This window comes from Crinia signifera, chromosome 6 (assembly GCF_055691185.1).
Source record: "Crinia signifera chromosome 6, ASM5569118v1, whole genome shotgun sequence".
NCBI classification, from domain to species: domain Eukaryota; kingdom Metazoa; phylum Chordata; class Amphibia; order Anura; family Myobatrachidae; genus Crinia; species Crinia signifera.
This window is the reverse complement of record NC_139222.1, coordinates 214,865,616-214,889,859: the sequence shown is the minus strand read 5'-3', so window position 1 is coordinate 214,889,859 and position 24,244 is coordinate 214,865,616. Positions and strand designations below refer to the sequence as shown.

The following is a 24,244-nucleotide window of genomic DNA, read 5'->3' as shown; positions in this document are numbered from 1 at the left end:
AAAAAACGGGTCTGCCAGGTAAAACCCCTTTCACACCGCATCTCTTAAACGGTATATTACCGTTTAAGTGCGGTTTTTTTTACACTGGCAGACCCGTTTTTGGAAACTTTCCAAAAACAGGGTCAAAGCCAGTCTTCAGCGCGCACCGCCCCCCCCTCCCCCGGGGGTTAATACCCCCAAATCCCCCCCACCCCAGGGCTAACAACCCCCCCCCCCTGTGCAGCCGGTACCTCCGTTGCGTGATCCGGCACTGCAGTTGGTCGGGGAAGCACTTATGAAAAAAAATGTCTTTCAGAAAATGGCTGCCCCATAGGAAAACCAGTTTTAGAAAAGAAAACTGTCTTTCGTATGGGGGCAGCCATTTTCCGAAAGTCACTTTTCTTATAAGAAAGGTGACTTTCGGAAAATGGCTGCCCCCATACGAAAGACAGTTTTTTAAAACAGGTTTTCCTATGGGGCAGCCATTTTCTGAAAGACGCTTTTTTTTCCATAAGTGCTTCCCCGACCATACTTCACTGCCGGGATCCACAACGAAGATACCGGCTGCACGGCGGGTGTCGACACACGCGCCGCGTGGGGGGGGGGTGTCAACACATGCGCGGGGGGGCGACACGCGCGGGGGGGGTGGCTCCAGTGCTGCGAATATTTAATGAGTGCTCATTAAATATTCGTTTCAGACCCAATTTTGATCCCAAAATACCGGGTCTGAAACGGGTAGGACCCTGCATTTTAACCGGTTTGAAAAAACGGTATTTTCAAACCGGTTAATTGGATCTGCACCTTTCAGACCGCACAGATTACCGTTTTAAAACGGTAAAAAAACGGCAATATACCGTTTCCAAAGTGCGGTCTGAAAGGGGCATAAGAGAGAGGTGAGACAGAGGAGTAAGGGTTGAGAGAAAGGGGATGGAGAAAGAGAGCAGGGGAGACAGAAAGAGAAAAAAATGGGGGGGGGGGGGGGAGAGTGAGGGGATGTGGGAGGGAGACAGCATGGGGGGAGAGAAAAAGACAGGAAGGGATGAGAGAGGGGGTGGGGAGACGGAGGGGATGAGGAGATGGAGTGGAAGAGGGGGGCTGGGGAGACAGGGAGTGGAGAGACAGGGATTGGGGAGAGGGGTCTGCATAGACAGGGAGTAGGAGAGGGGGATAAGCAGATAGAGAGGGGGGCTTGGGAGACAGAGAGAGAGGGTAGAGGGGACTGAGCAGATAGCGAGAGGGAGAAAGGGGGCTGGGGAGACAGGCAGGGTGGAGAAAGGGGGGCTGGGGAGACAGGTGAGAGTAGGGCCAGGCAGACAGATAGGAGGAGGGCTGGGAAGGCGGGGGTGGAGACAAGGAGGAGGAGGGAAGGGGCTGGGGAGAGTGTGGAGAGAGGAGGGCTTAGGAGACATAAAGTGGATGGGGATTCAAGGAGGGGGAGAGTCTAAGAGGTGCATGGGCGACAAGACATAATTATTAAATACTTAATAATTCTCCACCCTGGTACTTTATCACTGCCCAATCAACTTCTGGCTGTTAAGTTACAGGCTGGGTTTAAAAAGGGGCAGTCAGAAGCTGATTGGCTGGTGATAAAGTACCAGACACTTTATCACTTATCCTCCCTTATCACTGTACCCCCTCTTCAGTGCTTTGTACCGTCAGGTCTCATCAGTGCTGCACATTCGAAACTGCCGCTGACCAGCAACAGCATCTCCTGTTGCACCGATTACCGGCACTGTGTCTCCCGCTGACCGACGCTGGCAGCCGCACTTGTTCAGTTACCCGGTGCTGGCAACCGCAGCTCATTTCCCCAGCTACTATCAAGTGGATAGTAGGATAGTAGGAATGGGCCAGGGAGGAGGAACGCTGTGATGAAGCCTGAGTTCGTCAGTCATGTGGTGTCCAGAAAAACTCAGACTTTTTTTTTTAAAAAGGCAATCATTTACAAGACTAAACCATGCCTTGTAAATGATTGCCTCCTTAAAAAAAAATGTGTGGGTTTGGCTAACATCCCAAAAGTGGACTGCATTTTATACAGCCCTATATGTTAATTTTCGATTTGACTTTTTCTCCATTGGCTTGCCAAAGGTAATGTAGTAGATTTTGTTATTCACATATTTCTCTGCCATCTGGATATACTGTAGGACTGATCTATTAGAAGAGTTCAAAGCAAAACTCTTCTTACCATTAACATTTTAATCTTGTGAACATAGGCGTGTGCAGACCATTTCATCAGGGGGATTCACCATTGTAGGGGCGTGTCTATCACCGCCTACTGGGCATATCTATCACCACCTAATGGGCATCAATGCAAACTAAATAGAAGGTGACTTATTTATGTATATGGGCTTCAGAATAGTTCATTCTCACACACACACACACACACCAGAAAAGGGAACAGTGCACGCCTAAGGCGTGCTGCAAAAAATGTACACTGTAATGCCTATTACACATAATGCCACACACTGTAATTCCCATTATACATAATGCCATACACCATAATGCCCATTACACATAATGCCACACACCATAATGCCCATTACACATAAAACCAACACCATAATGTCCATTAAACATAATGCCACACACCGTAATGTCCATTAAACATTATACAACACACTTTAATGCCTATTAAATATTACATTGCTCATTGCCAGGGGTTGCATACTACTTGCCAGGGGTTTCATTCTTGTTGCAATGGGGGATTACATGCTCGCTGCTTAGAGGGGATTTACATGTTAATTTCCAGGGGGACATTACATGCTCATTGCTAGGGGAAATTACATGCTTGTTGCTATGTAGTGCTACATGTTAATTGCTGGGGGAAGGGGGGGGGGGTTATTACATGCTTGTTGCCAGGGGGAGTGATATATATTTTGCGAGGGTTGAGGTACTGTATACGATTGTTGTCAGGAGAAAGGGGTATATGCTCCTTGCCTAGGGGGTTCCTTTCAAACAGCGCACCAGTGCTGTCAGAATCCACGCTTCCAGGTAGCGCTGGCCACGCTGTTATCCTCTGACAGACACTAGGGTGACAGTCCTTAAACATGCGGGTGGTCGGGAAGCTTGTGGTTTGCAGTTGGACCTGGACGGTGGCTGCGGTGGCACGGGTGTCATTAGGGGTGCCTAACATGTAGTGTAGAGTTGGGGCCCATACACACTGGGTGATTTTGAGCTAAAAGCAGCTGTTTTTCTTTTTGAGCTGCTTTCAGCTCAAAAGCTGCCAGTGTGTACGTCCTGGCAATGAGCGCTGGTGCGCACTCCCGCATCATCGCTGGCCGCTCATCTACTGGTATTACCAGCAAATGAGTAACAGGGTGGACGGTTTTCTTTCCATAACCTCCTGCTATGGAAACCCGTCCACCCCGAGGGAAAATCGCTCAGTGTGTATGCACCTTCAGATTTGGGTGAGTTATTTTGTTTTAGTGCAGGGTAAATACTGGCTGCATTTTTACTCTGTGGTTTACACATGTTACACATTTTTACTATGTGGTTTACACATGTTACGTTTGCCCCACCTGCATTGCATCATGGTTTTTTCCCCATTAGATAAACAATGTGCTTTGCTATCCAATCTGAATTAGGCCCTTCACCTTCTGGGATTGTATCCAATCAGCACAATTACCATTAGAGATTGTTCCAATGTTGTTTTTGCATGTTGGTTAAAATCTGGTTGACTTTTGTTGATATTCACTCTGTTTAGCCTGGAAATTAAATTGGTTTGAGCACTTTAATAAGGTGTAGTAGATTGTATTTCTTGTCACATTAAGGGTAAACTGTGACTTCAGGATCCCAGCACTGAAGACCAGACCACCCTGCGGTTAGGTTGTGGTATAAATGGTAGACAATATCTAGGTCAACAGCCACTAAATCGACCACTAATGGTAGACATTGGCAAAAGGCCAACACAAGCTTATGGTTAGGGATGGCCATTATCGCCATCGATATTTGCCATCGATGGCAATTCTGCAACAGGCCATCAATAGTGCTTAACTATGCAATGGATGACCATTTTTACATATAGACATGGTAAGTGCTTCAGGTGAGGTACCTAACTGCACTCAGTACTAGTATATTCCCACTCTATGCCCACTTGGATAGTAAAGTATGAAAAATCACCTTTTTTGAAAAAAAAAAAAAAAAAAACATGAAAAACTCATGTTGACCTTTTTCATATCAACCATAAGCTTGTGTTTGACCTTTTGTCAATATTCACCTTTGGCATGTTGACCATTTCAAGGTGTCGACCTAGTGACTGTCAACCTAGACCAGGCATGTCCAACCTATGGTCCTCCAGCTGTTGTGAAACTACAAGTCCCATCATGCCTTGCCACAGTTTTGCTACTAGGGGATGCTAAAACTATGGCAAGGCATGCTGGGATGTGTAGCTTCACAACAGCTGGAGGGCCACAGTTTGGACAAGCCTGACCTAGACCTTGTCTACCCAGTGACCGCATATTTTGCAGTTGTTCCTTGTGAAGACTAGTTGAGTCTGCATGAATCCATGCCTCAGCACTGCCAGCTCTGACTCTACACTGAAACGGGAAGCAGTTAAAATCCCGGCGGTAGGGATCCCGGCGTTCAGAATCCCGACACTTTCTCCCTCCGTAGGTGTCCACGACACCCCTGGAGGGAGAATAAATTAGCGTGCCGAGCGTAGCGAGGTACCGGGCCCGCTACGTGGCGAGCACAGCAGGCCCGCTGCGTGGCGAGCCCGCGCGATCCACGGCCCCCCCTTGTCGGGATTTCGGCGTCGGGATTTTGAACGCCGGGATTTCATACTGAATCCACTGAAACCAGAATCCTTTCTGCAAGTCTATTAGGTGACAGGGGCAATAACGTTTGTTATTTGGACCAGTCATTGGAATATTCTACCATCTACCAAGTACATACCTACCATCAGTTCGTGTGGCTCTTATCCATGAACAGTCTAATGGATCATACTGTGTAAGACTCAAATGGTGTTCAAAATATGGCTCTACTAAGCCATTTCGTCAGTGTGAGAGGGGTGTTGTGGGCGGTGCGGTGGCTGCTGCAGTGCAGGTGTAACCTGACCACTTACCTGGGGCCACACCCTCTCACCTTCAGGCCATGCCAAACCACGGTCCTGGAAAACTCTGGCACCCGGACACGAATACCTAGGAGGAAGGAGAGGAGGTGAGCACGGTTCCTCAGCACAAACCGTTGCACCCTCCGTCCCCAGACATCTCTACAGAGGCACTTTTCAGGCTTCGGGAAACGTCATCATTGGCGCGCGGCCTCAGAGCCCGGAGTGTAACTAGTTAACTATTATTATTTACTAGTCAGAGCTAGGGATGGAACAGAAATGATGAAACATTGTTTTGCCAAAAGCTTACCATCCACCATGAGTTTTCTTCTGACTTTCTCAGGTGGTCAGTCTATGCCTACTTCCTTCTGATTTGGGATTCATTCTGCAGGTTGGCACTATTTTTTGTGATGTGAGATTCAGACATCATTGTTACAACGGACATGTAAAGTGGCGAATGACTGATTGATTACTTCACAGCTCGGTTCTGGGGTGGAGTGGAGCAACTTCCAACACTGGGGAAGCAGGTAACCCCAACACTGCCTACCTGGTAACCCCTGCCATGACAGCCTTTAACTAAAGTATCCTACTCTGGCAACTAATGGAGATGGAAGTGGTTAACAGGGGAGACCGTGGCGGCGCTGGGAGATGACAGCATCTCCCAGCAGTGCCTTTGCAGTACAGTGAATGTGATCCAAGTCACATAGACCCAGGTAACCTGTTCACACTGCTCCTGGACCCGGCGTGGTCTTTACTGTTTGCGCCTCTGAGGTACAGTCATTGGCGTACAGAGAGAAGAGCAAGGGAGAGAGGACACAGCCCTTAGAATAGGGTGGTCAATCTCAGGATCGGCGGGATTTGGCCCCTAAAACACTGGGATTTCAATCCAGGGATAGGAGTTTCCAATCCCGGGATTTTGGGATTAGACTGTGCATGCTCAAACCTTGCCCGGCTTCTCCCATCCCCGGCAGTGCGGCTCTGCGCAGTGACGATGTCAGAGGTCACACTGTGCAGGCCACACAGCTGCCTCGTCCCGCCCAGCTCCATCGTCCGTCCGCACACCCGCAGGTGCTACTCCCAGTATGTGCTAAAAAAAAAAAACCTCTTGCACAACATAATTTGCACCAGTGGAAATACCATGCACTGGTCTCCTGTGACTGCAGCATCCACTCTTGTTTACAGATGCAGCTAACAGTAAGCCCTCTGGTTCCAGAGGCATAATATGGGGCAGATGTATTAAGATTTAACAAGAGATGAATTCAAGTGTGATAAGGAGAGATAAATGTCCAGCCAATCAGCTCCTTACTGACTTTTTTCAAACACAGCCTGTAACATGGCAGTTAGCAGGTGATTGGCTGGACGTTTATCTCTCCTTATCACCCTTGCATTTATCTCTTGTTAAGGCTTAATACATCTGCACCTATGTTTCTTATCAGTGGTGTGATCTGCACGGTACAGTTCCATGCGCAGGCCACACAGCCGCCTCATTCCGCCCGGCAGAGTAATTTGGGGTAGAGGATGGTGGGGATGATTGTATTGAAGGGATTGGTTAATTGGGCTGACCCAATTTAGTTTAACGTGCATTGGGTTGACAGACCTTAGGTCGACACCTGAAATAGGTCAACATGGTTGGAAGGGTGACACAAGCATTAGGTCAACAGTCAACAAGGTCAACAGTCAAAAAGGTCAACATGAGGATTCTGAAGTTTTTAGTCCCAAATGCCTACATAGTCGACATGGACACCATCAAAGTGTCCTGCATCCCTGCGCATGGTTTGCTGGACTCACAATGCTTTGGGAACGGTGCCTTGCTGTGTGGCACAATATTTTATTCTTCCACACCCTAGTGGATGGTAGGGTATGAAATACCGCCTGTTGGCGCAAGAAATGTGAAAAGCTCATGTCGACCTTTTGACTGTCAGCCTTGGCATTGTCAACCTAATGATCGTGTCTACCTTGTCATGTCAACCTATTGTAGGTGTTGACCGAAGACTTTAAAAGGGTCGACCTAATGAACATATCAAAAGCCAAGTTTAATCGACAAAAAGAACCCTCGCATAGTTACAGTGTATACAGGTGCTGTAGAATGTAGTGCAGCCCCAGGTTGACTGCAACCTCAACAACAATTAGCTCTATAGGCAAACTGTGTGGCTTTAGCTGGGTGCCAGACACAGCTTTCAGGTGGTTCAGTACCAGATGCTTGAACACTTTCATGACCACAGACGTCCGTGCTATCAGCCAGTAGTCAGGTTTGCAATAGGGGATTTCTTTGGGACTGGGACAATTGTGGAGCTTTTGAGGTAGGAGCACCAGTGATTAGTTGAAGATCTTGGTGAATATGGGGGCAAGCCTGTACATGCTCTCAGGGCAGCAACCAACTCCCAATCAGGTACTGGTGCTTTCCTGGGTTTGATCCTCTTGAACATCTCCACCTCCTCTTGGGTGACCCACCGAACTTGGGAGTTGGCAGTCAGTGTTCAGGGCAGCAGAAAGGGGGTTGGATTGTGGTATGGTTGTTTTATGTCCTAAAGTAACAATAATATTGTCGTCACATCCTTAGTGAGAGCAATTGCTGTATTTACTCTTTAAAATGTAGGAACTGCAGACAAGTGTGAGATCAAGTGGACCTGCCTATAACTTTTGTCAATATTGGAAAAGACTGGATGTTATTGGGCAGGTTAGTGAATACGGTGAGTGTATGCTGTCATCTACCAGCTGTATTTATGGCCACCTTCTCTAAATTCCATTAAAGGGCTCAACAGCAATTGCTTGTTTCTTTTGAAATGTATACCCAGTCCCCAAATAAAGATCTAACAAAGTTTCTGTTTATGGATAATGTCCATTACATGTCCTTGGTAATAACCCAGTTTTGTGGTTAAGGAAATAAATCAAATTGGAACAGTTCTAGAATATAGGAAAAACTGAATGGTGGCGTGCCTGCCCCTAGGCCCAGACTGGTCACCTGAAGCAGTATGTACAAACACAGCAGGAAGAGCTTATTCTCTTAAAGGGAAATTGGCATATTTGTCCGACCCCATCCTGGATTTGCAACTCACTTTACTAACTGGAGGGGAAAACAAATTGTAGCTCCATAGCAAATAAACAATGGGCCTTATATTTGGCATAAGCATACTAAGAGTGTGTATTAGGGCCACTGAATGCTGACCAAATACAGTAAAATCAACTATCCAGACTGCCATAACATTTCTGCAGATCTCAACAGGGTATTACCCAATATATGAGTGAGATGCTTAGAAGAGCTATGTCACCAGGGATGCCGAGTTATTAAAAGCCCAGGTGAGTTAGAAGGGTTTCTGGAATTGCCTGAACAGAATATTGACACCCTGTAGTGTATACTTTAAGTCAGTGGTAGCCAGCCCTAGCCATCGAGAGCTACCAACAGTTCACAACATATTCCAGACAACCTAGCTGCTGCACTCATTAATCGCAGACACATTTTAAAAGATCCACAGGTGGAGCTAATTAGCTCACTTGTGATTCTGTGAGACCTGCAAAACATGCAGGGGGGGGGGGGGGGAATAAAAACAACCCAAGGAAATGATTGACATTAAGACATACCCCACCCCTTACTCTAGCTGGCATTGTAATATGTGCAGATCATGTACAAACATGTATTTTGCTATGGTAACAATTGTATTTGTAGGAGTAGTTTTAATGCCAATGCCACTGTTCTACTCTACAGGGGGCAACCAGGGACAGCTGGCATCCAGAGGACCCATAACATGTAGGCAGTCTATAAAAAGATTCCCAGGGAGACATATGCTGAATCAGTAGGGAAAGCTTGCAGATTGACAGGTAGAAACATTGTTTCAAGCCAACCACCACAGATGAGGTTCTGGAAGTACAACAGCAATAGTCACCCATAGTAATCTAAATAGTGTTTTAAGAGTTATCCCTAATCCAGGGATAACCAACTCCCATGCTCGAGAGCTACTAACAGTTAAAGTAGTCAAGGTCTCCTCACAGAATCATAAGTGAAGGAAGTAGCTCCACCTGTGGATCACTAATGTCAGTCAGTAATGAGTGCACCAGCTAGGACAGGGCAATTACAGCCCTCCAGATGTTTAGGAACTACACATCCCAGCATGCCTTGCATCAGTTTCAGCATGTCCACATAGCAAAGCATCCTGGGATGTGTAGATCCTCAACATCTGGAGGGCCACAATTGCCCAGCCCTGAGCTAAGCGATGTAGAAAACATGAACTGTTGGTAGCTCTCAAAGGACTGGAGAGATCCAACATTGCCCTAAAATCAATGCTTTTAATCCCAATTTAAATATCTAGCTAGATACATTTGATATCTGAGACATCTACTATGGTCCAGTCATTTCTCAATTTACTGGATTATATGGACAGTCTGCCTATGAGTGAACATTTTACAAAGTTCTAGAAGGGGAGACTCCAACAGCAAATACTGGACTTATAGTAATTTTACATTAAAGCCCTTTTGCTACTTTTGAAACTACCAAAACCAATAGGGCAGATGTATTAAGCCAGGTGAAAGATAAACTGGAGATAAAGCACCAGCCAATCAACTCCCATCTGTTTTTAAACAGTTCATTAGCCGATGCTTTATTTATCTCCAGGCCTAATACATCTGCCCCTTTGAGTGTTACGTATTTACACTAGATCTAACCACTTTAGGTAGTACCCATTAGTTAACACTATAGGAAACTAGTTGTCAAAACACATTTCACCCTAGTTTGACATAGATTCATTGCATGAATGTGGTGAAGAATCTAATGGATTGTGTTGTCACCGCTACGTACCTTTGATGCTACATTGCCCACGTTTATAACAGGAACTACACCTTTGTTGTACCAATAGGTTTGTATTGAATAGGACCTTTCCATAGATCAAAGCCAAAATGCAGATGTTCTAGCTACAGAATGTTTTGAGAATGTACTGCTTCCTACAGACTAAAGCCCAGTACACATTAGGTGATAGTGATATTTCTCCATATATGCCCCAGTGATATTTCTCCATATATGCCCCACTGTATAACTATTGACCGCCAATGCCCCATCTTTGTGTACAAATAGGTAGCAGATAGTTTGAGGACCATGAAGAATGCAGCATAAGGGTGTATACACTTACTGATGCCAGCACCCTGCTGCCACTGGAGGTAATCATGCATCTTAAAGTGAGCCCAGTAGTACCCAGGACAGTGGCATCAGCAGGTGTAGTACACTTTGCAAACTGTTGCCACATCCATGCAGCTACCACCAAGTATAGTACCTATGTGACATACAAAAGGCACATATAAAGTGTGATCTATACACTATAACATGCTTTCCAATCTGACAGTTTGCTATGAAAAGCGGTTTGTTATTTTCCAGCTTGTGTAAATGGGTGATTAGAACTGTTCTCTGACATTACCATATTGTTGTAACAACCAGTCAGATTAGAATCTTAGTGTGTATGGGGCTTTACATGTCACCTGCTCAATGTGCTACCATCAAATGATCCCTGTCACAAGTGTGCAAGTTACAGCCCCGTACCAGATTGTGTGTGCAAGTATACATGCTTCCAGGAATAGGACAGTTACACAAACTCTTTTTACTGCAGCGCTTTATTTGTTGTTACACAATGAAGTGTTTTTGGGAGTTACAATTTAAACCTCAGGATGACTTACAAATTTTGGTTTTCTACCGTCATGTGAAAACATTAAGGCAACATACAAAAAAGTTACATAAATTAACTTGGATGAAGAGATTTACAGGTGTAACTGCAATAGGTTTGTAACTTCAGACCCATTTTGAGTGTTGGGAATACAAACTGGGATAAGAAAAAAACCCTGGTTCTTAGGCCTGGATGCCATGTTTTCCAGCCATACTAGAAGAGTGTGGCAAGACAAATGAAATTTCCTTCATGAACTCCTACCAGCCTCAATCATGAAATTCTGGAATATTAAGCGCTAAATAGGTATCTGGAAGCCTAAACCTCAGATACCCTGTACACATCTCTAACCTCAACTTCTCCCTATGACAGCTACAGTTGACTCCCAAGGGGGAAGCATCATTCACAATACGGTCGCAGATAGTCAGCCTTTCACAGAAGTGCTTCTTTCTACGCAAGACTTAGCTTAATGGACACCCAGACTGAATGCCAACCGGGGTTTGTATAAGAGATGTGTACAGGGTATGATATGCTAGCACTAACCATGGGAATGGTTTCGAGACAGATCCAAGTCTTGCATTACAAAAAAATAATAAAAATAAACCCCAACAAGATGTGACTTAAGAATGTCTCACATTCCAAGGGCAAGTTCATTTGGAAGTTGGCTCTATTCCAGTTTCACGAGGCTAGCATGAGGCGTACACATCTGCCGAGGCAAATTAATACTTTGAAGAACTCACGCAGCAAATGCAACGCATCTGCTAGCAGTCCATTTAGAAGCATTTGCGGTGAACAATGGATGGGCCAGACTCATCATATTCCTGCTTGCTGATCCACATCTGTTGGAAGGTGGAGAGGGAGGCCAAGATTGAGCCACCAATCCAGACAGAGTACTTGCGCTCAGGTGGTGCAATAATCTGAAGGGGGAGAAGAGTGTATTAGCACACCAGTCTTTGCCATTACCAAACACATTGATGCAGGGACTCTGAGAGCACAGCTTACCTTGATTTTCATTGTGCTAGGGGCAAGGGCAGTGATCTCCTTCTGCATTCTGTCAGCAATTCCTGGATACATTGTGGTACCTCCAGACAGGACAGTGTTGGCATACAGATCTTTACGGATATCTACATCACACTTCATGATGGAGTTGAATGTGGTTTCATGAATGCCACAGGATTCCATACCTACAATAAAAAGGGTTGTTCAAGTACAGACAGTGTATTTTACCAGCTTCAGTTACCAAAATAACTCAGTTATTTAACATTAGCTGAATGGATTAGTTACATACCCAAGAAAGAAGGCTGGAAGAGGGCCTCTGGACACCTGAACCTCTCGTTTCCAATAGTGATGACCTGACCGTCAGGCAATTCATAGCTCTTTTCCAGAGATGAAGAGGAAGCAGCTGTTGCCATTTCCTGCTCGAAGTCCAAAGCGACATAGCATAGCTTTTCCTTGATGTCTCTCACAATTTCCCTCTCAGCTGTTGTGGTGAAACTGTAGCCCCTTTCTGTCAGGATCTTCATGAGGTAGTCTGTCAGGTCACGGCCAGCCAAGTCCAGACGCAGGATAGCATGAGGCAGAGCATAACCTTCATAGATGGGCACTGTGTGGGTTACACCATCACCAGAGTCCATCACAATACCAGTGGTACGACCAGAGGCATATAGAGACAGCACAGCCTGGATGGCGACATACATGGCTGGGGTATTGAAGGTCTCAAACATGATCTGTAGGAGGGAGGAACAAAGACATGTAGTTTAACAAAATGAACTAAACAGGCGCACCCCAAACCATGCTAACATGCCAACATGCAGGAAAAGTGTAGAGAAAAACCAAACAAGCAGAAATAAAACAATGACAGAAACCTGAGGCTTCAGGAAGGAAATGCCAGGAGAGGTACAGAGTCCTGAAAATATTGAAAGAAATGTGGAGTCTGAGAAATGAGGAGTGAATCTACAGAGAGGAGTGTCCCAATCAGAGGTGGACATTGCTGGGAAAACAAACCTGTGTCATCTTTTCTCTGTTTGCTTTGGGATTCAGGGGTGCTTCAGTGAGTAGGACTGGGTGCTCCTCAGGGGCCACACGCAGCTCGTTGTAGAAAGTGTGATGCCAGATCTTTTCCATATCATCCCAGTTGGTAACAATGCCGTGTTCAATGGGGTATTTCAGGGTCAGGATACCTCTCTTGCTCTGGGCCTCATCACCTACATAACTGTCTTTCTGGCCCATTCCTACCATAACACCCTGATAAGAAAGACAAGTTGACATTAGATAATGTGTGACACAAGTTGACATCATTAAAGCTATAGTAACTATTTAGGAGGACAAACCTGATGTCTTGGGCGGCCAACAATTGAGGGGAAGACAGCACGGGGAGCATCATCTCCAGCAAAGCCAGCTTTGCACATACCAGAGCCATTGTCAATGACGAGCGCTGCAATCTCTTCATCTGCCATTTTAGTTTATTTTACTGTTGGGAAAATACAGCCATTAATACCTTGTTATTACATAAAGTTAAGCTAATTGATATAATGCATTAACAGTAGTTTGCAATAAGTAGGGTAAAGTAGTTTAAAGTTATTAAGATTGAGCTAAACCAGATTAAATCCTAAGAAAACCTGCAGGAAACAGTCTATGATCAGTGCACTACACAGCAGTTTAGCCTTTATACTTTGCCATGACTAATAAGCTGATCCCCCGAGGCTGCAGAGCCGCGCCCTATTACACAGGGACTGTACACTTGGCAGCGATCTCCGACCCCACCTAGTTCTGCAGACAGAAGACCGGAAAGAGGACAGCTGTAGCCCCGCCCACAAGCCGGCCTTTTGAATTTCCCTCCCACTACCGACCAATCACCAGCTCCATGCCCATATAGGGAGAGCGCCGTACTGACCGCACCCACGGACTGGAAGCCAGCACAAGGGGCGTGGCCTAGCCACAACGGTGGAGCAATGTCATTGCACAGATAAGGGGAGTAACCTAGAAACAGCAGGAGCTACGGTATCAGACAAGAGGGGGCCGGACCGAAGCCAAGCTAAGCCGGGAGAGGCGTGACCCGACGACAGCGGCAGCACACACAGTAGTCACCGCTCTGCCGGGAGCTGCCCAAAGACGCATATGTAACAAGGCTTACAGACAACACCGGTAATGCTGCGTTAAAGAGGGCACAGTTCCAAGCTGATTGGTTCTCTCCACAACCACACTCCCGGTACAACCACACTCCCGGTACTACACAACCACACTCCCGGTACTACTACACACACCCCACGCTCATACAGTTGGAGGGCGGAGCTCAGCCACATGCAGCCCTGGCCTGGGACGGTAGTGCCACCTATCAGTCAGGGACAACGACGGGCACAGCCAGGGTAGCCGCTCTCATGTGAGGGAGGGGCGCACAGTACAAAGTCATCGCACAGCCTGGCTAAGAGGCACAGGGTGGGGCCCCAGCCCGCGTTACTGCGGTGTACCGTGGCTGACAGCAGCTCCCAAACTACACCCACCCTCTCCTGTCAGCCCCGACGGGTGACAGCGCCCGACTACCACTCCACAGCGGAGGCCTCGCAGCCACCGGACAATACCGGCAACCCCGCCCTAGTACTGGCTCCGCTGACAGACAGCTAGCCAGCCAATAAAACTAGCGTAGCACGGTACCCGCTGCCCGGCACCACAACCACAGCATTTCTCCCGCAGCACAACCAGCCAGTCTCATAATAACACACCATGTTGTGGACATGCACGGGCTACGGCCCCCCTGCTCCCAAACATCGCAGAGTAGAGAACGGCCGCTCCGGGTAACACAACCATAACTGTATAATAGTACCGGCACCAGCGAGTGCCATCCCCATCACTGCCCGCCTGCTTACCTGGAGGTTTCCTGAGCGGAAAGCACGATGCGATGGATGGAGTAGAAAGTGCTGTCAAGTCCGCTGCCGCCGGCTGAATGAGACCACACTGACGGCCGTTATTCTATATAACGTCAGCGGTTCTCGGCCCCGCCCGCCAGCGCGCGGACAGAACATCGCCAAATATGGGCATCTTTCAGAAACAGGGCTCTGGATTGGCCGGCGGGGCGGGGCGGTGGGCGGACGCACCGCCCCCCGGAACCCCTGAAGCTGCATGATGTTATGAGCAGTGAAGGTGTGTGAGGCCCTGACAGCGTCATAACATTATTATTTATTGGGCTTTTTATTTTTTATGTGAATGTGCAATAGGTGCAGTCACCGAACCAGGTGTCACAGTGATATGTGTGCAAGGGACGGTGTTCCTGTACGCACAGGCCCTGTCTGCACAGTTCATAGTGACCAAGAGCTTGCAATCCAATGTTAACAACTTTCATAATAACAGACATTTAAGGACTGTGTTTTGAGGGTGCTCTGTTTCAATGATTTCTCCCCAGGTGCACTGATCCTGAAGCTGAGGGAGGGCTCACATGAGACAAATATATATATATATATATATATATATATATATATATATATATATATATATATACATATATATACACACATATACACAGTATATAAACTGTAGTATCTGCAGCTATTTACTATAGCTGGGAGGAAGCTGAGCATTCTACAATTGTTGGTGATGCCACCAATTCTTGATTCTTCCTGTTTCCTGCACAGCAGGCAGTGATACATACTGCAGGTGATACCACAGCAGGATTTACTTTGTGACAACATGTATACATTTTACCCAGCCCATAAGTAATGTGACAATGTTAAGCAATGTGACAGTGGTTTGCTTCATATATTGTATATATATACTAGCTTCCTAATGGTTTGCAGGTTTGCTTCTATCATTTAGGTAGCTTTTTACCTTATGGCCTTTTAAGGTGCGTACACACAGGGGTGATTTTGTCCAAAATCGCGGGAAATATGGTCGCCGAGCGACCATATTGCCCGCAATGGGAGTGTGCACCGGCGATATATCGCCGGGTGCGCGTTCCCGTTTTTGCCCCTGTGGTGATCGCTGGTCGCAGGAACATGCTCCTGCGACCAGCTGATTACCACTGCCGGGCTCCCCCCGGCAGTTTCTTTTTCATCAGCGACCATCTCTGGTCGCTGATGTAAAGTAGAAACTGAGCAATGTATTGCTCAGCCATATATTGCTCAGCAATATATGGCTGAGCAATATATCACCCCCGTGTGTACACAGCATTAGACAAATAGAATCCAACCACACCTGGGGCCTTATTTTGGTTCATTCTTTCTGACAAAATCCTTCTTAGATGGGCAAAACCATATGCACTGCAGGTGGGGCAGGTGTTACTTGTGCAGAGAGAATTAGATTTGGGTGGGGTTTTACTTCAAAGTGAGATCTATATTGCAGTGTAAAAATAAAGCAGTCAGTATTTTCCCTGCACAGAAACAAAATTACTCACCCAAATCTAATTCTCTCTGCACATGTTACATCTGCCCCCCCTGCAGTGCACATGGTTTTGTCCATCTAAGAAGGATTTTGTCAGAAAGAATGAACCAAAATAAGGCCCCAGGTGTCTTGGACGTTAGGTGCTCACTGTAATAATTAAGCCATGATTTTGTACTTTCTTTCCTACTGCTAAGTGTATGCTAGGTCCCCTATATTTAGAGCTGTGCCTATTAAATCATCTTTAAATTCCCAAAGGCCATGAGACTTCTAAGCACTTGCTGTAATGGGGTTATCTGACACACATCACCTTCATGTCCTGATGTGTGTATGCACAACTTCTGTATTACATGGTTTTCTGTCACACCATAACACAACAAGCCAGCGTGCTGTAGAAATGACTTTTATTTTAAATGTTTAAGAAAGAGCATGACCTACAGCACCTCTGGTATTAGTTATAAGGCCATTAGGTCGACACACCAAAAGTCGACATGCATTAGGTTGCCAACTGAAATAGATCAACGTACCTAAGGTCAACATGGAGGGAATGTCGACACAAGCATTAGATCTACAGTCAAAAGGTCGACATGGGTTTTTAACTTTTTTGTTTTGTGCTGACAGGCGGTATTACATGCCCTACTATCCACTAGGCAGGGATGGGGAACCTTCGGCCCTCCAGTTGTTGTAACCTTCTGCCCTCCAGTTGTTGTTGAACTACACATCCCAGCATGCCCTGCAACAGTTTATGCATGGCACATAGCAAAACCAGTAGCAGTGCGTGCTGGGATGTGTAGTTCAACAACAGCTGGAGCGCCAAAGGTTCCCCATCCCTGCACTAGGACATGGAGGGTTGAAATAGAATACTGTGCGTGAAGCATGGCGAGTCATGCAAGGGGGCACAGTGCACCGATACGGTGTCCATGTCAACATTTTTTAATTAAAAAACCATGTTGACCTATCCAGTGTCGACCTAAGGCTAGTGTCCACTCCATCCATGTCGACCTTGACCCAATGACCCATACTACCCTGCTATTATGTGTGCATATGCATATCTGCACCTGATTCCTTTTCTCAGAAAAGTCATGTTTTACGTGTGCATTTAACCAGGGCCGTCAAGAGGGGGGGTACTTTTTGCCCTGGTCTGCTGGAGGGTCGCGGCTTCTGATCCCACCTTCCCCATCTCAGGGAGCCTGCAGTGGGGAGAGAGATGACAGGCTGCTGCAGCAGCAGCAGCTCGGCCTCTCTCCCCAGCTCAGCACACGCTACTCACTCATGATGATGCATTGGAAGACATGGTGTCGCAGTTCTTGTACATTTGGACACACAGATGTACACTAGGGAAGGACTTCGTAACGGCATAAAATCCCAGAATTGGGTCACCACCAAAAGGCAGACATGGACATCCCCTGTATGTTACCTACATGTAGGGTTACCACCTAGTCCCTTTAATTCCGGACACATATTAATTACACAGGTTCTGTGGCTGGCTGACTTCAAGACTCCACTTCACCTGATTTTAAACTGCCACAGAACCTGTGTAATTAACATGTGTCCGGAATTAAAGGGACTAGGTGGTAACCCTACCTACATGCGATAGTAAAATACATTGTTTTATTTTATTGCAGATGGGACTGATTGCCACAGAGGGAGAGATATAGGGCCCGATTCAGGCCTGCGGGCAGTCTGCTATGGCTAACCATTGCAGGATCCCATCGCAGGAATGGATTGCGCATGTGCACTTTACGCATGGGCAGTCATTGTATAATTGCCTGTGGTGTGAAAACAAAGCCGTACAATCGGGTCTGAATTATCCCATTAGAAACCATAGTGGGGACAAATGGTGCGTAGGAGATGTCATGGCTCCATCAGTTGGAAGCAAAAGTTTGCACTATGATTTGCGATGTTTTTGCTCCACAAATGCTGTGCTTAGTTTTCAGAAATGTGCTGTCACATCCTGATTAATGTTGTGGTTAATGAAATACACCACTAACAATTTAGGATATTACCAGTGGCGTTTTTTTTACCACCCAGGTAAAATCCGCCACTGTAGTGAACTGTATTGAAGCCAGATGTAGTCTGTGAGACTGCACTGGCTTCACTGTGACTGGCAGTGACTTCCTATTGGAAGTCCGACCTGCCAGTCACCAAGGCAGTCCCATTGGGAGGTGTTCCCTGCCTCCAGGACCCCTTTCTGCAGGCTGCTGAGCAAAATCCAAGATTGCACATGCGCAGTACCTACATTGGTGCCTGTCATCTGTATTATACAGGCGTCGGGACTATGATTCCCTTTCTATGGGCTGTTGCTGTAGCATACAAACCTCTGTACTGCACATGCTCCAGTCCCAGCGCCTGTCATCATAGCACAGGCGCTGGGAACGCTGTGGGGACCAGGAGAAGCGGTGGCAGGGGTGGGTGTCTGCATTGTGGTACCCCCACAGCAGCCCCCTTCCCCCAAAAAGGAACGAGCCGCCACTGGATATTACTATGAGTGGAAAAGGCAGAATCAGCATTATCCATGGCCCAGCAGTATTAGGAGGCCCAGATATATCTCTATTATTTCAGTCATTTATGTAGGTAATACACATCTTGCATGCACATGAAATTGCCTCATTCTGGGCTTTGCGTGACATGACATTCCTATGACTGTCTCACTCTGTCAGGTACCAGCAAATATGCCGAGACTCATTAGGCCTTCTATGTCCTGTGATGGTAAATATTTGGCTCCTGACTGATGTACAGTTGTAATGAGTTATCTTTATTGCATTGTCAGCGTCTAGATTGGCAGTGTCTAGTTCCACCCCAAAAGGTTGACATGCACAAGACTGACATGGAAAAAATGTTGACATGTCAGACAGACAGCACAGCTGCGAATTAGCAGGCCGGGCGATTATTGATAGACTGCAATGGCGTACTGATGCGCGAGGCAATCCTGCAATAAAATCCTGCTACTTTTTTTTTAAATTCCAACAGGTTTTATTGGAATCGCAACTAACAGAAAGTTAAAAAGAAATACAGTATAGTAACCTGTATCTATAAACATTGCGCTAGTAAGGTGTACAAAGAACAAAATAAAATACATTTTTCTCTTAGGTACTTGTGTAGTTTCAAGGAGGCAGTTATGTAGTTAGCGTAGCGTCCCTGTCAGCGTTTCTTCCAGCGGTCAGCGTCCCTGTCAGAATCAGCGTAGTGTTCCTGTGGCCGCAGCCATTGTGCTACGGTAACAGTGTAGCTTAAGCTGCCGCCATGAAACTACACAAGTAGTCAGTCAGGCACCCCTGTTAGTATCAACATCCTGTTCCTGCCTGTTCGTGCCCAGCCCGGAGCTTACGTAGTTTGCATAGTCAGTCAGCGCTTATAACATTGTGTGGGAACCATTGACCATTTTAACCTGCCTGACATGACAGGTGTGAATGTGTTCCTGAAACACCCCCACTATCCACGCCAGCCCGAAGCGTTACACGTCCTCCTGACCTGTTCATACCCCCACTATCCACGTCGGCATTGAGCTGATTGTATAAAGTTTGGCGAGCGCAGCGAGCCACCGATCCAGAAGCGTGGTGAGCGCAGCGAGCCCTGTGAGGGGATGCGGAATACATGTGAAGTAATCTGCGTCCACTCGCCACGCTTCAGGCTCAGTGGCTTGCTGCACTCGCCACACTTTATAATATCAACTCCACGCAGACGTGGATAGTGGGGGTATGAACAGGTCGGGAGGATGCGTAACGTGTCCCCGCGCGGAGCTCGCTGCGCTCACCACGCTTTGGGCTGCCATGGATAGTGGGGGTTTGAAATGGAGGCATTTGCCAGTATATAACATAGACCACTGGCAAATGCCTCCATTATTGTGCATGAGATGCACTTGCAGCTACACCCACCCTTTGTGCAGGAGACGCACACGCTACCGAACCCCTAACCCTGTCGGCAGGGTTCCGTACCCTGACGCAATACTTACTGAGATGCTCAAGCGTCTGAGACGCTAACTACACAGGGCTGCCACGGAGACACTACGCTTACTATGCTAGGCAGCCGTTGGGCTACGCAGACAACATAGCTTACACAAAATATAAAGTTCAGATGGAGACAACACTGGCTCTAAAATTTTTTAATTGTTACTTCCCTTCAAATGTATGACTCAACACTTGTCCTTGATTGGATTAAGTGAATCCTAACAGATGAGGTTTTTCACGGTGATGTATACATGAAAAAGAAATATATGAACAACAATAGTGAAGTAAGGATTCACTTAATCCAATCAAGGACAAGTGTTGAAAGTCATACATTTAAAGGGAAGTAACATTTACATTTTTTTAGCGCCAGTCTTGTGTCCGTCTGAACTTTGTATTTTGTGTATTGTCTTTGGGGGAGTGATGTCTCTCCCTCAGGTGTTGAGATTATTTTGGCTGCTGCGCCAGAGGGTGTACTCGCTCATCCATTTTTCTTTAGACAACATACCGTCTTTCCCCGATAATTAGCCCTACCCCGATAATAAGCCCTACCCCAGATTTTGGACGCTGGTCCAAAATAAGCCCTCCCCCGAAAATAAGACCTACCATTTTCCCCATGTAAATGTGTGTACACCTAATGTGTAGCCTCCGCTCGGCCCCCGCTGCCCCCCGCTGACCCCCGCTGACCCCCGCTGCCCTCCGCTCACTTACCAGCAGCACCGCAGCTCCCGTTCCCAGGGATGCATTGCGGTAGGCGCGGCGTGACGTCACGCCGCGCACATCGCGCCGCGCACATCACTCGGCTGACTGACTGGCTGGCTGCTGCTCACCACACAGCGCCATCAACGAAAATTTAAACTTCAAACAAACAGGTGGGGGCATGAAAATACCGGCACAAATGGTGGGGCATTTCTAAAAGGCAGTGTGTAATGTTTTAAAGGAGCATGTGGGGAATTTCTTAAAGGCGCAGGGGGGCACATTAAATTGTGGGGCATTTCATAAAGGCAGTGTGTATTAAAATAAGCCCTCCCCCGAAAATAAGACCTATGGTCTTTTTTGGAGGAAAAAAAAAAATAAGACAGTGTCTTATTATCGGGGAAAGACGGTAGCTTAGGCTGCCGCCGTGAAACTACACAAGTAAGGCAGCCGTTGGGCTACGCTAATAACGTAGCTTCAAACATAGCGTAAGCTGCCGCCGTGAAACTATACAAGTACCTTCTCTTAAACTTGGCTAAAGTATTAATTACTCGTCTCAAGCTATATAAAGAAGATATTACTACAAAAACATCAATACTGGGAATTTGCAGGATTGAAGACAAAAACAAAAACTACCTGGAAAAAATCCAAGGTGATTGACAGAAAGTGTCAGGAAAAACACAGGTGTGCCCAGGCGTTTGTGGGGAAGTCATGTGAGGTCAGCTCTGACCCCAAAAAGCCTGTTTCTATCACAACCACCAAGTATATGTCCTGGGCTACGCACAGACTGCACACACTGGAAAAACATTTAATGGTAAGTGAGTTGCGAATGGATTTGCAGGCCTGTAATATTTTCGCAAGCCATGTTAAGCAATTTGAAGACTTACAGCAGTGGTGCAGGGGGCGTCATATAACTGATCACTGGGCACCAAAAAGTTAGCAGCCATGCGATCAGGTCTGAATTAGTTCATTGGTCAACATGAAAAGTTGACACAAGGTTTTTGGGGTGCCAGGTTTTATCTTGTAGCACTCAAACCCCCAATTGTCTTGCTCTACTTCCACTGTGTTGGGCACACCGTTACCATTCCCAATCATAGACTAGTCTACAGTAAAGCACTAGAGTGCTCAGACCCTACTGCTCATGGTGTAGCAGAGAGGTGGGGCTCAGTCGAGGAGGCTGCACACGGGCCTCCTCCTTTCTTAAGACGCCCTTGCACTGATCATTCAATGTGAATGTTTTTACTGTTTTATTTTTTTTAGAAAATGGATCCATTGCATAATAGGGGTTAGTTGACGTCAGGGAGATTGCTAGAATCTTCATGGAGACAGGGAGATTGCTTGTGTTTCATGGAGTCTACTACAGAATGCAGGATGGTAGGCAACTATCATGCACAGTTGTTCTCTCAAGATCTGCATGTAATATTTGCACCTGGTATGCCTATTGTCATCATCAGTGTGCATTTACACCTGCAAAAGGTATACACAAACAAATGTCCAAACAAATCCAATCTATTGTTAATCCTCCCCTTAAGTAAAAAGTCTAGAACTAGTCTAGTCCATTCTCCCCTTCCCCATGCAATGATGTCTGTATAGTGCATGTAGAATATTACATGTTAAATATTACAAATCTATCCAACACCCATTCACTGATATTCGGGCATGGGGAACATTCTTACAATTTATATCTGCTGCTAACATGAAAACATTGTTGAGTTTGTTTTCAGTAGAGGAATTCCTGACATGCTCTCTATTAGTGTGTGTGTGTGTGTGTCGGGAGGGGCGGGGGATGACGGGATACAAATTTCCACTGTGGATGGCAGCATTTGAGACGAGCCCTGGCAGAGGATCTCCCATGGCTTTTCTTTATTTGGTTAAATTCATCCGTCCTATATTTGGTTAGGAATTCCACTTCTAGGGAGCGCACTGTCCCATAGGTACTGAGAATTGGACGCAGGGTCTGATTCACACTTGCACACTAGCGCTGCGTATATTCAGAGCCTGGCAAGCAGGCTAACACTGCCCCAGTAAACATATGCCCTCCCGCCACCCAAATCCCCTCTGTACGCTCACCATCAAATTACTTTTCCTCTGTTCTCAGCAGAACAGTAGCCCAGGGCTTACATCTCAGCTGCTTGTTGTTGTTCGAGATGGGGGTGGGCGCTGACATCATGTGATGCCACCTGCCTGCCCTGATCAGGCAGAGAATGCCTGCGTTCGATGGGGCCTGCCAGCGGTTCTATGGGTGCGCCCACCGTTTTTGTGGGCACGTCCATGATACGCAAGGTGTCCACCCCGGAACTCCCCCTGCCTGTTAAAGTGGCCAGCAAACTAGAAGTTTGCCTAAGGTGCTCGCTGCGGGAGTGTGCACATGCACATTAGCACCTATTCACATGCACAGATCCCCGCCATCGGGGACGGGGCAGAATTCGGACCTGTGCGAGCAGGTCTGAAACGGCTCCGTAGTCTGGCTTTATGGTTTGTTGAGTTTTGGATACTGTATGTTAAATATACATACACTGGCAGATTATAATGTGGACAATTCATGCCATCAAGGCTATTGGCCGCTTTAGACCATGTAAAATCTTAGCTGTAAAATTAGATGTGGCATCAGGAGCCCATACACGGTCCGTTGTGTATGGCTCCGTTCTGTACTATGCGATGCGCGCTCCCGCGCATCACATAGTACGGCACAAAAAGTATGTGCTGCACATACTTTTTGTACTAGGTACACATCGGATCGGATCGCAGTGCATGCACACTGCATGCACTAGGGATGCGATCCGATGTGTGCTAATTAAGTCCCAAACGGATCCGTTAAACGGACCATGTATGGGCTGCATTACACATATTCTGCTGAATCAGACAGAAGTTTTGTATATAGGCTCCGGAACATTTGCAGTTGCTAAGAATTGTAAATTCTGACTATAGATGGACTTGCATGCAACTCTGAATGTGGCCTTTAGTCTGTGGAAGTATTTGTTGCAAAGGAACACATTAGCTTCAGTAGAAATCACTTTCTCATCCATGCTTTTATAAGGGAGGCTACAGATTATACAGGAATGACTCCCAGGGTGGCAAGGTTTAATTACTTTAACTAGGGTTTGTTTTAGGAATTATTAGGAGAGGCCACATATCAGACACGTGAGTATACACCTGACAGAGGCCTACTGCTTCCTTTTCTGCTTCTCAATTTAAACCTTTGGAAAACTACTGCTGCTTTCACACCGCATAAACGGCATTGACCCGGTAATTTAAAATGTTTTAAAAAATGGGTCAGACAGCCTTAACCCCCTTCACACCGCATATCTTAAATGGTATATTACCTGTTTAAGTGCGGTCTGATAGGGGTGTTACCATTTCAATGCCGTTTTGTCCCATCACATTACACAGGGACACGGAAACGGGTAGGACTGCTTTTTAACCGTTTTAAATTACCGGTTTTCTTGAACCGGTAAATTCAAAACGGACCTTTAACACCGCACATATTACAGTTTTGAAACAGTAAAAAAACGGAATTTTACCCAGTAAAAAGTGTGGTCTGAAAGAGGAATTACTGACCCAGTGCAAAATATTGA

General features: G+C 46.5%; 1 protein-coding gene across 1 annotated transcript; it reads right to left on the bottom strand.

Annotated features, from left to right (window-relative positions):
- Positions 1 to 10,597: 10,597 nt before the first annotated feature.
- ACTG1 (actin gamma 1) lies at positions 10,598 to 14,679 on the bottom strand. The gene is made up of 6 exons (XM_083148797.1): positions 14,526 to 14,679; positions 12,993 to 13,132; positions 12,667 to 12,906; positions 11,951 to 12,389; positions 11,665 to 11,846; positions 10,598 to 11,579 (listed from the first exon to the last, which is right to left on the bottom strand). Exons 2-6 carry the CDS (start codon positions 13,116 to 13,118, stop codon positions 11,436 to 11,438), a joined length of 1,131 nt encoding a protein of 376 aa, XP_083004923.1. The 5' UTR covers positions 13,119 to 13,132; positions 14,526 to 14,679; the 3' UTR covers positions 10,598 to 11,435.
- Between the last annotated feature and the right edge of the window lie 9,565 nt (positions 14,680 to 24,244).